Source organism: Lissotriton helveticus, chromosome 3_1 (assembly GCF_964261635.1).
Source record: "Lissotriton helveticus chromosome 3_1, aLisHel1.1, whole genome shotgun sequence".
NCBI classification, from domain to species: domain Eukaryota; kingdom Metazoa; phylum Chordata; class Amphibia; order Caudata; family Salamandridae; genus Lissotriton; species Lissotriton helveticus.
The window spans coordinates 233,737,136-233,762,258 of NC_136061.1; the positions used below are offsets into that span (position 1 = coordinate 233,737,136).

General features: G+C 43.9%; 1 protein-coding gene across 2 annotated transcripts in view; it reads left to right on the top strand.

Moving 5' to 3' along the window:
* Window positions 1-25,123, top strand: part of P2RX1 (purinergic receptor P2X 1) — a 483,889-nt gene that overhangs the window by 260,007 nt on the left and 198,759 nt on the right. For both annotated transcript variants that reach the window (XM_078679688.1, XM_078679689.1), the window contains one exon: window positions 24,216-24,296. In XM_078679688.1, coding sequence (XP_078535814.1) covers window positions 24,216-24,296 — 81 coding nt within the window. The remainder of the gene's footprint in view (window positions 1-24,215; window positions 24,297-25,123) is intronic.

The following is a 25,123-nucleotide window of genomic DNA, read 5'->3' on the forward strand; positions in this document are numbered from 1 at the left end:
CAGTAACAATTTCCGGGCTAGAGGGGAAGAAGGCGCAGCGTGATTGGACAACCACTCTGCTAATCAGCTGCATAAAAGCTTCATGCCACATGCCACGCGCCCTATGACACGCGCTGTGGCAGAACACTCACTCTGCTCTTCCTTACGGTACTTTCCACTTTGAAAACCCAATGCACTGATCTTTTACAAATCGCCGCAATTGTTTTAAATTATCTTGAAGAAACTACTTCTAAAATACTTAAAAGTAACTTGCTTTTCTGCACCCTTTGACACCCTGCACCCCGCATTCTCCCCAGTCCACCACGGGAATTCTTCCCTATTGATGTGGAGGGGGGCGCAGTCACAGTAACAACTTCCGGGCTAGAGGGGAGGAAGGCGCAGCGTGATTGGACAACCACTCTGCTAATCAGCTGCATAAAAGCTTCATGCCACATGACACGCGCACTAGGACACGCGCTGTGGCAGAACACTCACTCTGCTCTTCCTTACGGTACTTTCCACTTTGAAAACGCAAAGCGCTGTTCTTTTAAAAATCGCCGCAATTGTTTTAAATTATCTTGAAGAAACTACTTATAAAATACTTAAAAGTCACTTGCTCTTCTGCACCCTTTGACACCCGGCACCCCACATTCTCCCCGGTCCACCACGGGAATTCTTCCCTATTGATGTGGAGGGAGGCGCAGTCACAGTAACAACTTCCGGGCTAGAGGGGAGGAAGGCGCATCGTGATTGGACAACCACTCTGCTAATCAGCTGCATAAAAGCGTCATGCCACATGCCACGCGCACTCGGACACGCGCTGTGGCAGAACACTCACTCTGCTCTTCCTACCGATACTTTCCACTTTGAAAACCCAAAGCGCTGTTCTATTCAAAATGGCCTCAATTGTTTTAAATTATCTTGAAGAAACTACTTATAAAATACTTAAAACTTACTTGCTCTTTTGCACCCTTTGACACCCGGCCCCCCGCGTTCTCCCCGGTCCACCACGGGAATTCTTCCCAATTGATGTGGAGGGTCACAGTAACAACTTCCGAGCTAGAGGGGAGGAGGGCGCAGCGTGATTGGACAACCACTCTGCTAATCAGGCTGCATAAAAGCTTCATGCCACACGCTGCACGCATCGGACGCGCACAGTGTGCGCGCCGGCGTCGCGCCAAAGTCAAGCACGGCTGCGCTCGTCCGCGGCCAGCCGGTGCCAGGTGCCACGACCCTTGCTCGTTTTTCCACTCATATTAGGTGCTAGAGTCCTAACTCTCTACTTAAATTAAGAGGAAAGGCCTCTGCTCCTTGCCTCTCTACCTGGAATCTAGCAGACCAATGCACAACTTGCCCACACTGTGTATTTCAGCTTCTCCCTAACCCTCCAACCAAAAACTCACAGGGAAGCATGTACCTCCTGAACTGCAGGTCATTCGCTAAACATACCACAGAGATCTCTCTGCTCTTAGATGAGTTAAAACCAGATGTCTAATTTCTGACAGACACCTGGCTCCATTCCGAGTCAGAACCTGTTCTTATCCAGGCTCTACCTCAAGGATACCAAATTTTACGTGAAGACCGCCTAACAGGAGGAGGTGGTGGCTTAGCAGTCATCCACAAAGACTGCTATGGGTGCCGCAGCTCTCCAAACCGGACTGCGAAAGTCTCTCCTTCTCCATAGACTTTTCCCCCATTAGCACATTCTCGGGGATGCTTATATATCGCCCATCAGGGACCCTGGGCCAATATCTCAACTCTCTGCCCTCCACTATAGCCAACCTAGCTTGTAGCCCATCCAATTTTACACTTTTTGGGGACTTCAACATCCATTTTGATGATATTTCGGAACACACTGCCCTAGAAATGTCCACTAGCCTCTCTGCGCTACAGTTTAAACAACTAGTGCTAAAGCCCACCCACTCCAGAGGTCATCTTCTTGATCCCATTTTTAGCAACAGTACATATCTCCTAGTGGGAATTCACTCCCCCCTTTCATGAACGGGCATTTCCTTATCCCCCTCTTCTGCGTTACCCCACACACCCACCCCTCTACCACTGCAGCTATCCGGAGGGAACGCAACTGGTCAAAACTTCCCCAGGCTGAATGGGCAGCGAGTCTTGAGACCTCTAGACCACCTAACAATTCTGACCCCACTCTAGCTAATGAAAACTATAATAAATGGATTTCGAACTCACTGGACTCTGTACTCCCCATAAAATACACTAAATCCAAGAGTAGTACAAGGACAGCTCCCTGGTATTTCCCTGGTTTACGGGAAAATAAATGCCTCTGCAAAAGACTGGAGAGGAAGTGGCGATTGGACTACTCACCCTCCAGAAAAACTGCATACAGAGCTGCGATAAAAATCTATAAAAACGAAATTTGAATTGCGCAAGCGACCTTTTTCGAAAAATAAGATTAACGCAGCCGCCTTCAGGCCTAAGGAAATATATCAAATTGCGAAAACTCTCCTTAAATTCCCAGAAAAACCTCAAAACCCCCGTAACGCACAAACCCGCTGTAATAACCTGGCAGAGTTCTTTTTCCAAAAAATACAAACCATTAATACCTTCTTTCCCCACTCCACCCGCCAAACTACACGAGCAGGGGCACCAGCCCCCAGCAACACTCCAAAACCTTCCTCTTCTTGATTCCACATTGCTACAATCCATCATACCTCAGGTGAAATCCGGCTCTCCTAATAATCCGGCACCCCGCGTACTCTGTTGACAGTCACCAGGCACACTCTATCCACCATCCTTGAAATGCTTAATGCCTCTCTATCCACTGGGTTTGTCCCGCTCCCCTGGAAGCAGGCCATGGTTAAAGCCCTCCTTAAAAAATCCAACCTAGATCCAGACAACCCAGGGAACTACCAACTAATCTCCCTACTGCCCTGGCTAAGCAAGATTCCTAAAAAGCACGTCAACAACGTGTTAGGAGAGTTCCTAGAGACCAACCATTTGCTCGACCCTTCCAAGACGGGATTCCGTCCCATGTATAGGACCGAAACCGCCCTTGTTGCAGTAACAGAGGAGGCAAGGAAGATCATGGATCAAGGAGGCTCTGCAACTATCATCCTCCTCGACCTAAGTGCCGCCTTCGACACTGTATACCAAAACATCCTACTGCAATGACTTACCAGCATAGGAGTCTCAAGGAACGCAATGGCTTGGTTTGAGTCTTTTCTGTCAGACAGCTCCTTCCAGGTCTTTGAGGGCGAAACCACCTCCCCTAGTAAACCTCTTGGCTGGTGAGTGCCGCAGAGCACTTCTCTGAGCCCAACGCTCTTCAATATATACATGGGCCCTCCAGCTGAGATTGTCCACCCTCTTCGGGTTAAAAATTATCACCTATGCGGACGACACTCAGCTAGTGGTGGCTCTTAACCAACAACACACTGCGCCCAACCACCTGAGGGACTGCCTAGAAGCAGTGACCTCATGGATGACATCGTCTTGGCTCAAGTTGAACAGAGACAAGACAGAACTGATGCTCCTAGGTAACTCCCCTAATCTTAGCATCGCCTCCCTGTGGCCTACCTGCCTGGGACCTGCCCCCATACCCAAGAACACAATTAAGAGCCTAGGCATCTGGCTAGATAAGTCCCTTAACTTTAACTGCCAAGCAGCCAAACTTTCAGCTACCTGCTTTGGTCTACTTAGGCTCATTCGTAAAATCCTTCCCTTATTATCCTTCCAAACAAGGCAGATTATGATCCAGGGTCTCATTCTGTCACGTTTGGACTTTGGGAATGCCATTTACCTAGGGGCCCCTCAGGCTACCCTGCGCAAGCGCCAGGTCATCCAAAATTGTGCAGCCTGAACCCTCCTCCAGATCCATCGTCGACTCCCTATCAAAACTGGACTGAAGAATCTTCATTGGCTTCCAGTCAGGGAAAGAATCGAGTTTAAGGGCCTGTGCATCGTTCATTGAGCCTTATGGAAAACGGGCGCCATCATTAATCATTCACTGATCACCCCTACTTCCCGAACAGACAGCTCAAATCAACTTCTTCCTTTCTTGTCATAGTACCCAGGATCAAGAGAGTTAGATGTGGGGGCGGTTCGTTCTCTTATAACTCGGCTAAACTCTGGAACTCCCTTACCCTCCATCTACAATCAGAGCCTAATCTACTCTCTAAATAGTACCAAATTAGACTAGTATCCAGTTGTTCATACACACGCTCGTCCGTAGCGCTAGGACGCCTCAGGGTAGCTACCGCGCTTAACGAATGGTCTTTTCATTTCATTTAATTTCATTTCAAAAGAAGAAACATCCCAAAGCAAAACTGAAATACACCAAACAACTAAAAATGTTTAAAAATCAGATCAAAGTAACTAAGAAAAAATATTTTTTAGATAGTACTGCAAATTGTCCCAATACATCAAAAGAACTTTTCAAAAACAAATTAGTATCCTCTGGCACAACTATCTGACTTGATGCCATCCCAAATTAAGAATAAAAATAGTCAGAATGAATTAGTGAGAGAACTGAAAAAACGCTAATACATTTATAGAACATCATTTAGTTAGCTAAGTGGTTCAGAATAGTTCTATCAGACTAGAACAATTTGACACGATTACTGCCTCGTCACTGTTAAAATTATAAAAACAGACCTTTCCATCGGTTACCCCAGGTGATCAAGGATGTGTAGACTGTCTGAGAATGTTTGCCAGGTGCAAAATAAATACAAAATCTGTGTAAAATAATGTGTTTTTATATCAGACTTGCACATGTAGGAAAGCAAAGTAGTAAATCTGCACTGATAGTAGTACTCCCAGGAAGGAACTCAGGTTTACTACTTTTGGGAAATTATAAACATTCCCATTAGGGAAGCACAGGCTCAGCTTTCCGGGTGTACATCTATGTATGTCATGCAACATGTCCCCTGGACTTCCATTTCCCATATGCGTAGATACATAGCATACAGTTACACACTGGAGAAATGCTGTCCGTTCTGTAATTGTACCATTTCTCTTTTTTTTTTTTTTATTCTTTTTATTGACAACTTTTTTACACATTATTTTTTCCCCCTGCACCGGGGGTGAGGAACATATTACTATATACATTCAATCATATTTCCAGAGAAGAAAAGAAAAAAAACAGCTTATATTACAATACACATAGAGGAACATATACATCAGGAAGAGCATAAGTTTAATAATTGATCAATCCAGTCATGTGGGGCACCTAAAATTAACAAAAAAAACAACAAAAAAAAAAAAAATAACATATGACACATTGTTACCTACTAGACACTTATGAGTCCTCCCTCCTACCACAATAAACATTGCAAACCTATATATTATATACATTATATACATTATGTTTCTTCTCTCCATTTTGCTATCGGCCCCCATATTTTCAATCCTAATCTCCTCCCATTCTTTCCTTTTCTAGAGTATATTGCTTTTTCCAGACTGTAGATGTTTAAAACCTTAGCTAACCATTGTTGAAATACTGGTGGTGCCTGATCGAGCCATGCTGAGGCAATACATAATCTAAAAACAGCCATTGCAACAAAAATAAAATAGTAGCCCTCTCCATATGCATTGCCTGAATTCACTCCCAATAGCACAATCGTGGGGGTTAAGTTGACAGTTATTTTCAATGCTTTTTGTAAATAAATTTGTATTTCATTCAGTAATATTGATAGACATGGACATGTTGCGAAAATATGAATTACATCGGCCTGCAGACTTCCACATCTAGGACAGTTAGTCCCAGTAGTGCAAGTTTTGCCGGCGTATAATACAGCCGGTAAATAGTTTTATAATGCTGAGCCTGTAATGTTGCAGAGCACAAAATATTTTGTCCCAGTTCTAATGACAACTTAAAACATTCCAATTCTATATCCAACTTAGTCGACCAGCTTTCCCCCCACTTAGCCATGTCGTCCGGTTTTGTTTCAATTAACTCTGCATAAAACCTTTTAATAGTACAGTTTACTCCGTTATGTATCGCCTCAAGTATAGAGTTTTTCTCAAATCCTCTCGGGCCCCCTCTTTTGTTCACCAAAAAACTTCTTACTTGAAGATACTTAAAAAAATGCCTTGTTGCCAAATCATATTTCTCCTGTATTTGTACAAATTGTTTCATCCCCTGTGTGCCCATCAAATCCCCCGCTTTTATAATACCCTTCCTATACCATTCTATATACACTAGATCAGAAAAAATATCCTCCGGGAATAGTGAATTATCTTTTATTCTCGTATATCTATTAATTTTCCCCAAGCCATATTTCTTGGTAAGAGCTTTCCAGATATTGTGGGCTCCCACAATGGTCTTAAATCGTGTCCTTTTGAAGTAAGCTGTGTCAAAGTTTTTCAAGAATATATTTTTTACCTCTTCCCCCATCAATAAACCATATATTGCCAATGATCCTAAATCATCCTCCCCTTCTGCTTCTGCTCCACCTATTAATCCAACCATATACTGTAAAGCTGCAGCCCAATAGTAGAGTTTCAGGTCCGGTAGAGCCCACCCGCCTCTCTCTCTTGGGAGTACCATAAATCTTGCTGCTCTCCTAGTTTTACCTTTAGACCAGATAAATCTATTAATCATTCCTTCGATCTTTTTAAACCAGAGATTATCAAACCATAACGGGATTGTCCTAAAAATATATAGAAATTTCGGTAAAATTAACATCTTTATAATATTTACTCTACCAACTATTGTGAGGTGTAAATTATTAAGTCTGTCTAGATCTTTCCCCACCTTCCTTATAATAGGGTCTATATTTAATTCTACTAACTTTCCCAGCTCTACATCAAAAGAACTTTTCAAAAACAAATTAGTATCCTCTGGCACAACTATCTGACTTGATGCCATCCCAAATTAAGAATAAAAATAGTCAGAATGAATTAGTGAGAGAACTGAAAAAAACGCTAATACATTTATAGAACATCATTTAGTTAGCTAAGTGGTTCAGAATAGTTCTATCAGACTAGAACAATTTGTCACGATTACTGACTCGTCACTGTTAAAATTATAAAAACTGACCTTTCCATCGGTTACCCCAGGTGATCAAGGATGTGTAGACTGTCTGAGAATGTTTGCCAGGTGCAAAATAAATACAAAATCTGTGTAAAATAATGTGTTTTTATATCAGACTTGCACATGTAGGAAAGCAAAGTAGTAAATCTGCACTGATAGTAGTACTCCCAGGAAGGAACTCAGGTTTACTACTTTTGGGAAATTATAAACATTCCCATTAGGGAAGCACAGGCTCAGCTTTCCGGGTGTACATCTATGTATGTCATGCAACATGTCCCCTGAACTTCCATTTCCCATATGCGTAGATACATAGCATACAGTTACACACTGGAGAAATGCTGTCCGTTCTGTAATTGTACCATTTCTCATTTGATTTTTTTTCTCCATGGAAAAGAAATCTGCACAGAGAAACAGCCCCTTCAAGATTAGGGTGTGATCAAATCCCCTTCATCACCATGTAAGGGGAGTTACTTCGGCCCCTATAGCAGTAAAACTCTTAATTCCAGGGTGGGAAAGAGTCATATTAGAGTTTGTTAATGCCAAAAAAGTCACAAGTTGATGGGCACAAACTTTCAACGTAAACAACGCCTTCATGTACCCACTTTCCACCCTTTGCATGGGGTTAATTCCATTCCTCCAAGCTGGTGGCAGAGACATCCGCAGTCCTTTAGGCCTGCTGTGAAACCCAGCTGTAAATTCCTGACCAGTGCTAATAAAGCCATTTCAGACATATGTTCATTGTCGAAAATACCTTTGTGAATTGGGTCCCTTCTTTATTAATCGAAGACAATTACCATCCAGTGTAAAAATGCCACTAGAACAACAGGTTTCACATTAAAAACTTCTTAATAAGATAATGTTGCAGTAACCTGTGAAATAAAAGCATGTTTTAAATGTATTGATATATTTATTTATTTACTTATGTATGTATTCTTGTATTATTTATTTGTAATGCACAACAAGTACCAAGGGTCCAACTTCTAGGTGAAATACATATCAAGTAAGATGTAACAATCAAAGGCAGTCATGAGCACCCAACTTACCGGAGAGGGAAAAAAGACATAACAATCAGATGTGAAACATATTAGACAAAAAGTCAATCAATCAGGGAATTGTCAAGTGTGCTACTCACACATGATGGTCTCAAGGTGCTGGGGGAGGAGGGGTGGGATAAGGAACTCCGTTTAGTCGAAGAGCCTTCCTGAAGATGTTCAGAGAGCTGGCGTGCCTGATGTCGATCAGGAGCTGGTTCCTGGTCTTGGCCACGATGTAGAAGAAGGCTCTTCCACCCGTTCTGGCTCTGCAGATGCACGGGGTTTCGGCGAGGGCGAGGTCGGCGATTCAGACGTTTCTCTTGGGTACATGGAAGGAGATTCTCTCGTTGAGGTATTGGGGTCCGGTGTTGTGGAGGCATTTGTAGGCATGGGTGAGTATCTTGAAGGTTACCCTCTTCTCGACGGAGAGCCAGTGGAGGTCTCACGGGTGTTGGGTGATGTGTTCATGTCGAGGACGAGTCTGGCTTCGGTGTCCTGTATGGTCTGGAGTTTGCAGAGCAGAGACTTGTTGATTCCGGCATAGAGGGCGTTTCTGTAGTCCAGTCTGCTGGTTATGAGTGCGTGGGTGATGATCTTTCTTGATTCGGCGGAGGATCCATTTGAAGGTCTAGCGAAGGGTGCTGAAGTAGATGGAGGCGTTGATCTGTCAGGTCATGGAGATGGAAGAGTCGAGTATGATACTGAGTTTCTGGGTGTGGTCCGTGTAGGGGCTTCTGAGGGCGGTGGCCAACCAGGTGTTGTCCCATGCCGTGGAAGAGGGTCAGAGGACTAGGACCCGCGTTTTCTCTGAGTTGAGTTTCAGGCAGCTGCTGCTCATCCAGTATGTGATTTCCCCCATTCCTTCCTGGAAGCTGAGTTTGGTGGTGACGGGATCCTTGGTATTGTATTGTATTGTATTGTGGTATATTTGTAAAGCGCAAGCCTGTCACCACCAAGGGCATCCTGGCGCTTTTGAACACTGATCCAGCGAGTTCAGCAAATTCAGCAGTTAACCTGTCCTAGGGAAGAGGTAAGTTTTCAACGCCTTCCTAAAGGCTGAAAGATCTTCAAGACTCCTTAAGGATATTGGCAAGGAGTTCCAGAGTTTTGCCGCCGCTACTCTGAACGAACGGCCGCCCATCCTCACTCTCTGGAACCGAGGGACTACTAGTAGCCTGGATGAAGAGGACCGAAGGGCTCGAGATGGAAGATACCAGGCAAACATTCTTTGCACGGGGACCGGGCCCAAGCTATGAATAGCTCTAAACACCATGCATGCTGCTTTGTAGCGAACACGTAGATGGACCGGAAGCCAATGAAGTTCCTGTAACGCAGCCGTAGAAGAGCTGTGATAAGGGCGGGATAAGGCAAGTTTGGCTGCGAGGTTTTGTACCCTTTGGAGCTTGCCCAGAAGTGTTACCGGGGCTTCCAGAAGTAGTGCGTTACAATAGTCGAGTCGACTTAAGATGGTGCTCCGCACTACTTCAGGTCTGGCTTGCTCAGGGAGGAGGGGTAGAACCTTGCGCAGCATGCGAATCAGCATCATGCACGTTGAAGTAGTCTTGTTTACGTGCAGATCCAACTGCAAGTTGGGCCCAAAAATGACGCCCAGATTACGCGCCGATTGTGCGGCTGACACTGTGTCTGAGAATGACTGGGGCCAGAAGTTGTTTGGGAGATCTCTAGGAACTCTAGGAACTTGGTGAGGGAGAAGATAAGCTAGTTGAGTCTGTGCTGTCTGACGATGGCAGCGAGGGGGGCCATGTAGATGTTGAAGAGCGTTGGGTTGAGTGACGATCCTTGGGGTACTCTGCAGCTGAACTCTCTGGGTTTAGAGAGGAAGGGTGGCAGTATGATTCTTTGGGTTCTGCCAGTGAGGAAGGAGCAGAGCCATTTGAAGGCGGCTCCCTGTATGCCAGCATCGTGGAGTCTGGCGGCAAGTGTGCGTTGGGCGTCAGTTTCAAAGGCTGCGGAGAGGTCGAGTAGAATCAGGGCCACAATGTGGCCTTGGTTGAGGAGGATGCGGATGTCATCTGTGGCGGCAAGTAGAGCGGTCTCGGTGCTGTGGTTGCTGCAGAATCCGGATTGGGAGGGGTCGAGGATGGAGTTCTCTTCGATTAATTTTGTTAGTTGGGCGTTGACGGTCTTCTCTGTGACTTTAGCCACGAAGGGGAGGAGGGAGATGGGTCAGTAGTTCTTGAGGTACGAAGGGTCTGCTGAGGGCTTCTTGAGCAGGGACTTGATTTCTGGGCATTTCATGTCGATGGGGAAGGTGCCTGTTTCGAAGGTAGTGTTGCTGGGGTCCAGGTGGAAATGGTGAGTTGGCTGGCGTTGTTGGAGGGGGGAGTGGTTTCGAAGTCCGGTGTCTGTTTGTTGAAGTTGTCATAGATGGACTTCATTTTCAGATGAAAGTAGGAGCTGAGCTTGTTGCAGAGGTCCTGGGAGGAGGTGAGGTCCAGGGCCTTGCTGAGGGGTTTGGTTAATTCTTGGATGATGCTGAAGAGTTCCTTCGAGTTGCGGGAGTTAGCGGTGATCTTGCGCTGGATGAAGGTTCGTTTGGTTGATAACTGATGAGTTGGTGGAATTGTGTCATGGCGTTCTTGTATGTGGTGCGGTTTTCTGAAGTTTTGCTGTATCGCCAATTCTTCTTGAAGCATCTGCAGGTGTGAATGGAGTCTTGGAGGTCTGAGGTAAAACCAGGTGGCCTTTCTGGGGCGCTGTCTGTCGGGGTTGTGAAATAGTGCGAGTTCGTCCGAGCAGTTGGAGATCCATCTATGTAGTTCTTTGGCTGCGAGGTTGGCATTGGCCGAGGTGGCGGGGGCATTGCGGTTGAGGTTGGAGTTGAGGTGCTCCTCAGTGACTTCGCTCTAGTTTCTGTGCGGTGGGCGAGGTGCAGGTTTGGGGGGCGGTGGGTTTGTCGATGTGGAAGTGTACGCAGTGGTGGTCTGTCCAGAGGGGTTGCGTGGTGTGGCTGTAGTGGATGTTGTTTCCTCCTGCAAAGATGGGGTTGAGGGCGTGTCCTGGTGGTGATAAGCTGTTTCAGTCTGAGGTTGGTGAGGTTGTCCAGGAGGGTGGAGGAGTTGGGGTTATTGAGGTTGTCGTGGTGGAAGTTGAGGTCTCCAATGAGTATGTAGTCCATGGAGGCGAGAGCATGGGGTCAGACGAGGTCGGCGATGGTGGTGGTGAACACTGTTCGAGGTCCTGGGGCTCGTAGGCCAGGGTGCTGCGTAAGGTGGATCTGGGGCTGGTCTGTACCTGGAAATGGAGGTGTTCGGTAGATGGAGAGTCGCTCATGCTGGAGGTGGTGAGTCGGAGGGAGTTCTTGTGTGCGATGGCAAGTCCTCCTTCTGGGCGGTTGGGGCGGTCTTTCCTCTGGATCTTGTATCTGTTGGGGATGGCGGTGGTGATGGCGGGGCGGAGGTGGAGTTGGTCCAGGTTTCCGTGAAGAAGGCGACATCAGGCAAGATCGTATCGAGGAGGTCCCAGATCTCTATAGCGTGTCTGTGCATGGAGAGCACGTTGAGGAGGATGCACCTCAGGGCTTCGGGGATGTTGGCGTCTGGCGTGGGGGCGATGGCTATGGGGGTGAAATATGAAAGGGAAGCAGGATGGTAGAACAAGAGATGCTGTTTCAGAGGAGACAGTGTGAAGAGCGGTCAGGGGGAGTAGATAGGCAGGTGCTGAAAGAAGAATCAAGGGTTTGGTGATTCACAGGAAGAGATTAGGGTGAGGTCATGTATGGATGAAATTTCAAGGTGAAGAGGGGAGGCGCTGAAAGATGGGTGGGAATGGAGGCTACCTAATCTGGAGGTACAAATAGAGCAATAGTGTTTTCTGGTAATCGAGTTTGCTGGGAATCGTGTTTGCTGGTTGGGCTAGAACACTTTCAGGCTTTGCTTAGAGAGGCGTTTGGTCCTTCTGAGGTCTTTTACTCCAACTGCTTTCACTGGTCCACCTCCATTGGAGGATCTCCATCATTTCACATGAATTGTTTCCAGCTGGCGATGGAGCGGGGAGGAGCAGTGGGTTTATAGACCTAGAAGGGCATCGATAGGTAGAAAGTTGCTCTAGATTTGGCTGCTTTTGAAGTTAAATAGTTATCTCTGATTTGTGTCTGGTGTTGTATGGTTAGCAGGCGAGCCTGGATCTGAGCCCTGATACATGTCTTCATTCTTTGCTTTGGCTTTAGAATGTATTGTTCATTGCATGGTCTGTTCATGGCAAACAGTATAGGACCGACCATGATGACATTCCACTGATACACTAGACACAAAGGGGCTGATTACAATGTCGTGCGGAAAGCCTTCGACCAACAGTCGGATTCCCCTAGACTGTGTTCCGAACCCACCCGCCCGACTCGGTTGGACACAATTCAGACCAACTGATTACGATGCTCGCAGTCGGAAGGGAAATTGTTCAGTCATTGTGAATCGTTTCTGACTGGCATTCGGAAAATCTGAGTCGGTCGGAGCCGATTCGTACAGCTCTACGGACAGCGTTTCCGACCGAACTATTACGATGCCGGATTCTGACAGCCTTGCCTTTTGGTGTGTCTGACACAAAAAGGCTGTCGGAACCTGACTTTGGGGTCCCTAGTAGTCCCCCTTCATCCTGAGCCCTCCAGTTGAGGGCTGTGATGGTACCCAAGGGACCCCCCTGTAAAAACGATGCACTGTTTGGCAGGCACCATGGGGTGCCCTCAACAGGGTGCAAGGCTTTCCGTAGACACCCATTTTCCCCATAGGGGCCTGTGTCATCGGTCGGAACACAGGCTCCCATTGAAGTCAATGGGAGTCCTTCCGAACGGTGTTCGGAAGCATTGTAATCGGTTGTGCGGAACCGCTGATCGCAAGTCGGTTGGAAATGAATCCGCCATGGAGTCAGGCAGAAGGTTTCCACATGACATCGTAATCGGCCCCAAAATGTGAGTTTATAAGTATGTAAAATGTTTAAATACGTATTAAAATGTTATTAGAATAGTGAGAATTCAGCTCTTTTTTCACAACTGAGTGTGAGCACACAGTCCTCAAAAGGCCACTTTTTATCCTAGAGACAGTTGCGATAATAGGACCTTTCTAGTTTTATTAAATGAGAAGATCTACCCAATATTCAATATTCAATATTCTCCAAAGAGGTCCACAGTACAATACATACAAAGTATTACATAAATAGAATAAAACATGAAGGAAACTCCTTTCTCGGACCAACATAAATTTCCATAAACCCTAGCAGGTCTATATTTTTCCTTACAAATCATTAGTAGATGTTGACATTTACCCTGATAGGAGAAATAACTAAGATTTTCAGCAATATTTCCATTTAGCTCATAGGGAAAACAGAGGCCCGAGAGACCTCAAGCAAAGCAAAAGACGTATGTATAAGACCATACTTAAAAACAACAACTTCATGTAAATTTAGAATAATATGCCTCACGTATGGGCAAGTAAGATGTTTCAAGCATTTAGGAGGCAACACATAACCACTTTGGCAGAAGATAGGATTTGAGATTAACAACAGAAGAATTGAGGTAGCCAAGCATATCCCAGAGTGTGCAAAAAGCAATAAGTAGCAGCCAGTTCATGTGCAAAATATAATCCACAATCCAGCTTTGGCAGAGAGTTCAGTTTAGGGTTAGCAGCAAGGAAAAGGATTAACAGGGCATATCCTAATCTGTGCAAAAAGCAATTCAGTAGCAGCCAGTTCATATGCAAAGTCCAATGTCTCGCTTCAAATGAAATTTTGGGTTTGGCCACCACAGAAAAGAAACAAAAGAGAGACACGCACTATGTAACCTAACTGTGCAATGAGCAATAAATAGCAGCCAGTAAATGTGCAAAGTATAATCTAAAAAAGAAGAAAATATTAGTATTTCATAAAAGGATTACAGGCACAGGAGTTAAAAACCCATTAAAAAATATATAAAAGATATAATATTTAAAATAGATACATAAACTCCTTAAAATAATTCAATACTTTTACACAGACTGCTTCGTTCTTGGGGCAAAAGAGAAAATCATGAGCTGAAGTCACAATTTTGTAAAAACATCGGCCGAAGCCAGCGACGACGACTCTGAAGCAATGCTGGACAGCCAAACAAAATATGATCCAAGGTCTGAATGTTCAGCTTGCAAAAATTACAAATGTTTCCATTTTTCAAATAATGGGACCAGATTGCTGTCAAGTCATTTAAAGGTAAGAGATTCATACGACATAGAGTGAGCAGTCATCAAATTCCATGCTCTAAATTCCAAAATAAATATTTCTGAGAGAATCTCTGTGAATTGGTCCTGGCTATTATCTTTAGTCTCTCTTCAGATTTACAAAATGTAATATCTCTATTATAGCTAATCTTGCCACTTAAGGTTTTTAATAAAGATTTAAGTTCTAATGGCGGGAGAGTATTACTGTTTCTTCTTGTACACAAAAATATTTTAGTGCCAAAGAGAAATCACGATAAAAAGAGTCGTTCCTTTCCATCTCGCAAAAGATTTCTTGACACATGAAACCTCTTAATGAAACAGGCTCGCTGTTTTTTTAACTGATAACCCCAACGTAAAACCCTGGATAAACCAGAGCCTATCAAGACAAATTCAAGTCTAATAGCTGCTGATGGAACTAACGTGTTAAAATTGCATTGTTTACGTCAAATCTGACCTTTAATCCTATCTAAAATGCTCAAGTCCTTAACAGGGATTGATTCAATGGCATAGAGCAAGGTTGGTGGGATTTTTGCTTTAAAAACTGTAAAAAAAATGCCTCCTTCCCATCGCGCTGTAGAAGATGCTCAAACCAGCTTTACAAGAACTATATTCAATGTGAAGTTTGTTCTTCGTACTACTCGCTATTAGTTTCCCTAAATAGAGTTATGAATCTACCACCTCCAGCTTATCAGAACCAATTTGCCTTTTACTTAATTTTCTACTTTTGTTACATTTCAAGATCAAGATTTTACTTTTAGAAACGTTTATCTTCAAGAAATGGGCCACCGTGTAATTCTGTAGTGAATTCAGCTTTCTGTTCAGCCCGATAGGGTTTAGATCCATCACTACCATATGATCTGCAGATAGGAGGCATGCAAAAGGCCAGCTACTTATCTTTGGGGCATCTCCCTCTGATTGAGAGAAGCAATCAGGTAAATCTGCTTTATATAAGGAAAATAGCAATGATGCTAACAAGCAACCATGTTTCAAGCCATTTTCTGTAGGGATTATATCTGATAGACCTTGATTTCCTCCCATTAATATCCGACACCAAGTTTGAGAATGTAGTGCGATAATTAAGGATAGCAGGGGAGGAGGCAATCCCATTTTTTGCAATTTTCTCCATAGTAATGGTCGATCTACCTTATCGAAAGCCGTTGAAAAATCTATAAAAGCCATATATACATTTGACCTACGATGAATTGTGTATTTCTCCTCAATTAATTTCAGCAAAGTGATATTATCTAAGGTAGATTGATTTTTTCTAAAACCTGCTTGTTCCATAGGGAGGACCTACATCTCCGTCGCCCATTCCGTAAGATGATCGAGAATACTACGAGCAAATATTTTCCACGCCGCATCGAATAGGGCTATTTGCCAGTAATTAACTGGATGTGTTCCAGGGCCTTTTTTGTACAGCGGAATTAGAATACTCCCTGACCAAGATAAAGGTGTCTTCCCGTGAGTGTAACAAAAATTAAACAGTGGAGCTAGATAGGTGGCCCACAAAACTGGCTCCTTTTTAATTAACGTCATTTTTTGAGGCCGCCTCTTTTAACTGCACCCAAACACCATCTTCCTTTCTTTGTCTTAGCAAGTGTTTTTTCCTCAATCTTTTCCTCTTTAAAAGGTTTATTAAATTACTTCATTCCAATGAAAAATTCAGGAACTGGGCCCTCACCAATTTATTTATTTCCCTATTCGTAGTAAGCATTAGATTAAAAGGAAAGCTCAGTTTAACTGGAGCTTGTGATCATTTACATGATTTAGCCAAAAAGCCAACATCATGGGAAAAGGCTTCAAGTACGTAAGATTCGGTAGAATCACTCTCTGCCAAAACTAAATGTTGCTGATCTCTTATTAGAGCCGTTAAATTTGCTTTTAATTTAACGGTTGCTTGAGTATTCCAGTGAATTCTACCGTTTGTTGTATTAAACCTTACTGTACTGCCTTTAAAATTCCAGGGGCCTGCCACAGAACAAATTAATTCAAATTTAGAGCGAATCAACATATGGTCGCTAAAAACATTTCCCAGAACTTCTATGTGTTTAAGTTTACAAAAGAAATCTGCAGAGACAATTAAATAATCTATAATGGATCTCCCGGTTGGCGCCTTATGAGTTTAATTTGCAGTAATATCCTTTTCTAGCCTCCCATTAACAATGTTGAGGTCTAAGCTTTTATTCGGATATTGGGCATTGAGGATGTTTAGGGCTTCATTTTATTTGATGTTAGAGAATACCCTTATACTATGAGCAGAGACCTTAGAGTTCAAATCTCCTACTAACATTATGAACCTGCAGTTTTCACTTTCCATAGTAAAGGAGATAAAAACAAATAAATTCTTTAGTAGAAAAAAGTAAGATGCATTGAGAGTAAGTAAGTATTTTTATTTGCATAATTAATTAAAATCGTTGCAATTCATGCAAAGTATGGTTAAAAACACTGTCCATATTTTTAAAAGGTATTTATGAGAGCAAGGTGGTTCATAGCTGGTAGGACAAAGGTTATTAGTGATTGTCTTCTGTTAACAGAAAATCAATCTCAGTCATGAATTTTACAAAGCGGGCGGCCATCTAAACTGAGTTGCCCCCTCATACACTCTGCTAGTGCTTCTTGGCATGTCGGGATGTTCAGGGTCCGCCAAAATGGACGCAAAAAAAACGTTCGTAAAGGGTGTAAGGTTCTGCAGATGCACTGGACGTGGATTAAGTTTTCTTCCCCGCTCTTACAGAAACGGCACGGTGTGGGCACATCTTCCTTGAATCTTCAGCCATACTTATACGCCCTCAGTGGGATTAGGCCTAAACTTAATCTCATTAGATGATGTTTCACTTGTGGTTTCATGGATGACGACAAATAGTGTGGTGGAGTTTTAGGGCCATATAGTTTTGAGGCCCAGATGCCATGGGAGAGATTCTTCACGGTTAGGGCATCATATTTGAGTGACAAGATCTTTGCTTGTTTGGCCAAGATTTTTGTGATTGGCCCTATGGGCAGCAAACTTTTCCATATGTCTTGAGCCTCCCGGGTCTAGTGCATCCAGGAAGAATGTTAAAATTGGTTTCCAGGGAGTGCTAGGGTTATTTAACAGAGACCATATGCAGCTCTTTAGTGTAAGATCATCAGGATGTAAATATACATTTAAGATCAATAGGGAATTCAAGTGATCCTGAGCATCCTTGTGATCCAATTTACCTGCCTGAATAGTATCCAATATCAAAATAATTCTACAAAGAGCTGCAGTTCAACTAGTCGTTACTAGGTGTCCCGCACGAGTCAAATGCAAAAGCATTGAAATTATTACATCAATCTGTAGTTCAACTAGTCGTTGCTAGTGTCCCTCATGAGGAACATCTAGTAACAACTAGTGGAACTGCAGCTTCATGAAAGGGTTTCAATGCTTTTGCATTTGACTCGTGAGGGACACTTAGGGGCCGATTCCGATTCGGGAAAAACCGCTCCGAATAGCCGTTCGGAGCGTTTTTCCCGTACGAATCATACCCTGCATTGTCCCCCGTACGTATGACGAAGTACGATTCGTACCAGGAGCCGTACTCCGTATGAGTTGTACAAGTACCGTACGACTCTAATCTCCGTACGATTCTCCCTCGGAACCCGCTGTACGCGACATCTGTACGGTTCGCGGCTGGTTTTTACGACCCAGCAAGTATGATACGTGTCGGGGACGCACTGTACGACCCTTTTTCTACGGGAGCTGAAAACAGCCGTAAAAGCAGAGTTCACGCCAAAACAGGCGCGTACCCCTGCGATCATGGGGTGTACGCACCATACCCCATGTACGATGGGTGTACGCAGCGTACCCCATGTACGATGGGTGTACGCACCGTACCCCATGTACGATGGGTGTACGCACCGTACCCAATGTACGATGGGTACGGTACATGGGGTACGGTGCGTACACCCATCGTACATGGGGTACGATGCGTGCACCCATCATACATGGGGTACGGTGCGTACACCCCATGATCACAGGGGTACGCACCGTACCCCTGCGATCATGGGGGGTACGGACCGTACGGTGTGTATGTGTTTTTGTGCTTTTCCGTATGACTCGCCCTTACCTGACGTGGACCGTACGAATCGCGTCCTCATACCCCGGTACGGATCGTACTCGTCGGGTCGTACGGCATGTGTACGAGTCGTACGGCATGTGTACGAGTCGTACGGTTCATGGTTTCAGCCTTGCAATACGTACGGATCGCGACGATTCGGACGGATTCATGGAATACGGATCGTACTACGCGACTCGGACGGACGGATATGATTTGTACGGAGAGGGCTCCGGATACAAATCGTACGGACGTTTTTTTCCCCGGAATCGACCCCTTAGTAACAACTAGTGGAACTGCAGCTTGATGTAATAATTTCAATGCTTTTGCATTTGACCCGTGAGGGACACCTAGTAACGACTAGTTGAACTGCAGTTCTTTGTAGAATTATTTTGATATTGGATACTATAATATTCACTGCCCACTGCTAATCTCGTCCCATAATGCTTTGCAGGGCCGTTGGTTGGGATTGTATTTTTGCCAATAACTGTGCTTGGGGTGGTCCTAAGAGGATGGGACCACCACCAAATCGATCAGCAAGATGTGCTCTTTGTTTTCAAGGCATCTGCTTGGTTCTCTCCCTAGGTTAGGGAGGATCCCAAAATCATCACCTCTCTCACTGCTAGCAACATTTCATTTTCACTTTTGTTAAATGACTATATGTATTTTAGCATGTAAATACAGAGATACTTGTTATTTTACCAAACGTATATGAGGTTTCAATCCTTCGGAAAATACAAACTATTTTTATAGATTAGTTTTGGATTTTTAAAAGTATATGAGGTTTCTGCTTTATTAATTGGGAGTCCGACGGAGCAAAGTTGTGGAATTCACAGAGTTTTTATTCAACTTCATGGAATTCCTACACCCACCCTTAACATTTTACTCTGTGGTAAGCGAGACCCTCCTGCCTTCTTTACCAAGGAAGATCTGTAATAAACTCTCTCTCTCCAAGAAGGGATTGCCCCTTGTGGACGTTTCTAGATCGATGTTAGTCCTCTTCAGTTAATAAGACATCTATACCACAGCAGCGTAATTTATCAGTGTGTGGCGTTATCAGGTTGGAGATAGCTTTGGATGTAAATGTAACTCTTGCGCCCCTAAGAATATTGTATTTTTGAATCTCAACCAGGGCAATGTCATTGCTTTCAATCATTTGGAGGCCTAGGATTTCAGCAAAGCAACCCAACAAAAAGGTCCTATTCATAAATGGTTCGTGATAAAAAATAAACGAGAAATCCAGGGAAAAAGTGGCAAAATGTGAGGGATTGAATAGACGGGATACCTCCGAAATATTTTCAGTAGGATTATAAATAACATTATTACCTAAGGAGGAAGCAAATAGTGAAGCATTAGGGTTCAGAATACTCTGAGCAGTAGGGGGAGCACTTATATCTAATACAGATGCAGCTTGGGTGGATTTAATTGGTGCGCTTGAGTTCAAGAGCGAAGAGCAAGGTCCCAATAAATTGAGCTCTGCTTGACCATATTATGAATTAGGTTAGGGTCAAAACGTAGCCATTTTATCCTTTTTTTATTTATCCTTCGACGTTTTTCCCTTTTTTCCTTCTTCTTTTTCTTACAAGCGCTGTCACTTAATGTCCTTTTCCTTAGTGAGTAGACAACCAGATTTTAGTCCTTCAAATCGGATGGTCAAGAGGGTTTACACCTGTTTTTAGAAAAATAGAAAAAACCTTTCGAATTGTACATGAATTTGTATTTTCTTTCTTAGCTTGCAAGCAGGACATAGGTTCAGCCAATGAAGCAAATGTATCAGGATCGAAAAGCTGCTGTAAAGTGGAGGAGTGTAGTTTATCAAGTGTGTCATAATTTTCATTCAATTTAATTTTATTTTTCCTACTAGCCAAAGATTTCCCCGCCTGTATGCCAAAGTCCCGTTCCGTCATTTTGCATGGAGGAGAGTGTCTGTTTGAGTAGGATAAACTGAGGTTTTCCTCCAAAAGTAGAGATGGAGAGGTCCCTTTCTCAGGAGAAGACTTACGGGAGGGAGATAGGCAGGCTTTTCTAGGCAATAATTTGTTCTCAGAGACTATAAACTGTCAGGGTCAATAGAGAGTCCAGAATAAAGTCGGGGTTATTTACTGATTTCTCCATTAACGCTAAGATGGAAGACAGCACTCTTTCCAAGCAAAGTAAGGATTCCGACATCAACATTTTTGGCTCTGGGTTATTAATTAAAGGAAGAAAATTCGGGGATAGATCAGGAGTAGAAGAGCCCCACAAATCTAATAGGCTTGTTCCACTGGGTGTACTACTGATCAGTTGCATTTTAACAGAGCAGATCTTGGAGGAAGGTGAAGTAGACGGAATAAGTATCCTGGACGACTCTAGATTAGGTGCGTGAGACATCTTAGGAAACTGATTTAGATTAATATCGGGGAGCGCAAAGTCTTCCATTATGGGTTCTCACACTTTTGGGACTAGTTGAGAAACCCCTTCAAGTCCGGTGACTCCATTTACGAGGGAGTAGATGGTTAAGTTTGCCAGCAAAGAATAAGCCACCCTAGAATCAGACTGTTGGGGTGTTCTAGACTGAGTTCCCCCTGTTTTGAGAGATAAATTAGAGGGAACTACAGGCAATGATTTTCCGGTGACTACTTTAGCCTCTTCAAGGTCTTTTTGAGTAGACTCCAGCATCCCTACTAAATTTAGGTTTATTTCTTTTTTTGGGAGGAAGGAAGGGATGGTATTGAAACTTTTCAAGATGTTTATTTGCAGTGAGTTATCCCTTAAAGGATTACCTGTCCTTTAGTTTTTTTGCATGCTCTTGTATACCCCAATCTGCCAGAACGCAATTTCTTTGCGGTCATAATTTAGTTCTTGTGTTGAGGAACCCTTATTCAGACCAGCCAGTACAGCCAGAGAGCCAGAGAGGTATAGCTTCAATGCGCCAGTGGACCGATGCCCCGCTCATGCAACAGTGAGCACTGTGTGCCGAGTTTCCACCCTCCAACATACGGCTGCACTTTCAGTCTCACGAGCTCGGCAGATATAGAGAAATAGTGGTGGCAATCATAGATTTTGGGCAATAAATCAGCAGAGTAAAAACTGGAGCAAAACTGTGTCAGTAGCAATAAAAGAACAGTAAAAAAAAACAGCTAAAAGAATAGCTGAGAAAATAGATGTAATTATATTTTTTAGTCCCGTTGGCAGGAGTGACAAGGAGTGCAAGCGAACAGGGCTTCCTAAACTCATGAGGATGTATTACAGACTGCCTCAGCAAGGTTCTTGAGGCTCTAGAGGCTCTGGAAGGCGGCAACGCTTGACCCCAAATAAACTCTACAGGCACTGCAGGCACCACAGCACCTTCTGTCTCAGGCACCTTCTATCTCCAATAAACTTTCAGCAGGTCCAACGGCGCCGATAGGTGTTTTCTCTGAGGACGGTTTGCAATTCTGATTTTGATTTTAATTTTAACAGAGTTTTTTTACAGAATCCAGAATCTTAGCGAAATTGTGGCGGGCGGAGGTTAGACGAGGAACATACAGGATCCCAGGTCCCAGGTCCATACAAGATCTAATCTTGGCAGGATCTTAATGGTTTTGGTAGTTTGGTGGTTTGGTTGGTGTAGTAGTTTTGGTAGTATGGTAGAGGTTTAGTGGCTTGATAACTTAAAGCAGGAGAGAGCAGAGCCAAGCTGCACGGAGGAAGGGAGCTCACAGGACCTTCTCAATTGCTCCTATATTCCTGTCTGAGCCATTCACCCCCCCTCCACCTCACCACACAGCTTCTGTCTTGCCTGCTGTTTTGACTTTGTTTTATCTTCGTTGTTCACCCTGTTCCACGCTCCATGCAGCAAAGCCCTTGTCTTGTCCTTATCCTTGTAGGGCTCTCTGCTCTGTGGGACCATAGGTTTCTGTGGCTCTATATCATCGCACTGCACAGTTAATTAGAGCCTTACTTCACTTCACTGGCCGCCCACTGTGCGTGCCGCACACGCCGCTCACCGTCCTCCGCCGCCCTCAAGGACCGACTGTCACAGTGCTGCCTCAGCTGGGAGTCTGCACTCTCACAGACTGTCAACCAGCAAAAGGCAACCAGCACAGGGGGCAGTTTCAGAAGATTTTTCCCGTGGCACGGGTTGGCGGTCCGCGGCTGTGGCTCTCAGCGGTTCAGCGGAACACAGCGTGGCACAAATTCCTCCTCTGTAGTCACGTAACAAGAGAAAGAGACACCCTCCTTAGCATCTCTCCTCCTAAACGTCCGACGCTCACCTTGAGTAGCTAGACTGAGCAGACAGGTGACTTTCAGGTTAGTACCTGGCGATGCTTCTGCTCCTCCAGGTTATGGCGCCCTCCTCAGACTTCGGTGAATTCTACGGCTCGCTCTCTGTCCCCTCTCTTTCCACCGTTCAAACCAGCGGCTCAGTTCTGTTGTTGTAATGTTTTACCCAACCCTTTTTTTTAGCACTGCATCGCCCACTATTCAAAGTCCCGACTCATCTACTCATTCCATTGTAACTTCTGGCAATTTTTCACAAGTTGTACCACTGAAGGTAAACATTCCACTGCCCCCAAAGTTTGTCCATTATTGCTATTCTCCAACACTTTGCGAGTCATGAATGTGGGGTTGTAGTAGTACTCGAATGAACAAATGCTGATTTATTTACTTTATGAACTCACAAACTTCCTCATTCCACCCTGGAAGGAGTAGTAAATCTAGTACTTTGCTGGAGTTACACTCCTACCAAGTCCAGGCTTAGATTGCAATTTGTGAAGGCCTGCAAACTCAGATGTTTGTGGGACTTCATACACTGTGAAAGCAAACCACTCTTTAATCCACCCACTCCCTTCTCTTTGCATAGCAGGGAAATCCTCTGTAGTAATACCATTTATGCATGTCTCAAATCCTTTGAAAGCAAGAGAGAGTGAGAGAGATAATCTGCATATCATGGAAGAAACGTCTGGGGTGTATCATGAAGTGCTTACCTTGGGCATTACCTCCTCCTTCGTCTTCCCCTCTCATTACTTAACAATGAGTAGCTTGTCTGCTCTACAGAAACCTGTTACCTAGCAAAGTCGAATACTTCCCCCAATATGGGCCACGTACCAGGCCTGGCACGCATAAAGGGGAAAGTGTGTCATCCATACATCCTGAGAATACCAAAGAAACTCAAGAAGAAAAAAAACAGAAACCAATCACCATAAACAGAAACAGGGAGGGATGGATGGGCTCAGGAATAGAACGGGAAGAACAGGACTTGGAGTAATGAAGATTACCGATGCCGGGCATTGTGGACTAAAGGAAGGGGTTGTTATATTGTTTCGCTTCAATTAAATCCTTGGGCCTTAAACTTAATTCAAATAAAACAGGTTTCAGTGGATCAGGTGTTTATCTTGTTACAGACTTAACATACAGGTAATATAATTCAGCAAAAGAAGTGTCAATATATATTTGTAAACGTTTTTCAACTGTTTTTTTCCCATTATTGCCCAGTTGCAGAAATATTGATGTGAAAATAGACCGAACTAAGGGGCATATTATCAAGGACAGGCGATACATTATCGCCGCTTTTATCGGCAGGAAACTGCCGATAAAGCCGCGATAATGGCCTTGATAATATGCTCTATGAATTCCTATCGAAGCCCATGTTAAATGTGAACACATCTAACATGGGCTTCGATTGGAATTCATAGAGCATATTATCAAGGCCATTATCGCCGCTTTATCGGCAGGAAAGCGGCGATAATGTATCGCCTGTCCTTGATAATATGCCCATAACTCTGTTGGCCTAATTCCCTATTACACAAGCAGCAAAAATAAGTGTAAATGGTTATTTCTCAGTCTTTGCCCCAGTTTTGATAATCTGCCCTTAGCTGTTTTCTCGAAAGTCAAGTCAAGTCAGTTTTTTTTATTGGTGTGTCAGAACTGTGAAGTAATTTGTGGTAATGTTAATTTCTTTCAGGCCTGCACTGCTACTGAATGCTGAAAATTTCACCTTACTAATTAAGAACAGCATCAGTTTTCCAGAATTCAATGTCACGAGGTTAGTAAAAAAAAGATCCCAAAAAATATAACTATCTATGACCGCAGTTTGGAACGATAGTAAGCTCCTCGAAGAATATTTAGTGAATAGATACATACTGTTTTTTTCGGTCGAGGGCTGAAATCTAGAATCAGAATCACCAATGTATATGAATACATTAATGGGCGACTTATATCAACCTTTAAATTCCCATGCCCTCTAAACAGTTGTACATTGTAGTTGTGTTTGCATGGAAGATGTAAGTATTAATCTCAGTACACAAAGGAAGACTTTTGTGTTAAAATGTGGATTTATTCATATCTGCATTCACAAAGAGCATTTGGGCTTCCGCAAATTGAGCAGTATCTGCATTCCTTATATGTATTATATGTAGAAACGCATGATCAAAGTCCGAGCGATGGGGCTTGGCGAAGGCTGGGCCAGGGGGCTATTGCTTAGTGACCAAGTGATGCCCATGCTTCAGAGGTTCTTCCAGGCCTCCGTTCTTCTGCACCAGTTAAGTTCAATCAGAGCCTAGATCTTCACTGGTGCTGTAGCAGCTGCCATGAACACAAGGATTAGAATGTTGCTTGTGTTCTGCACGTCGTGCGCACTGTTTAATTTCTACTCCTCAATTAGAATTAGATATGGAATGCGTGACAAAGCATTTGTATACCTATCAAGAGGAATTCATGTTTAGGAATCACGAAGGTAGAGGTCTGAGGATTGGCTGGTGTCTGAAGTCCTCTTGCAGTCCCACCACGTAGCCCACGGCAGCCTATGCATACTCAAGTAGTATTCAAAAAGCTGCACTGTGTAAGACCTGCAGCAGGCCCAGATGGGCTTTG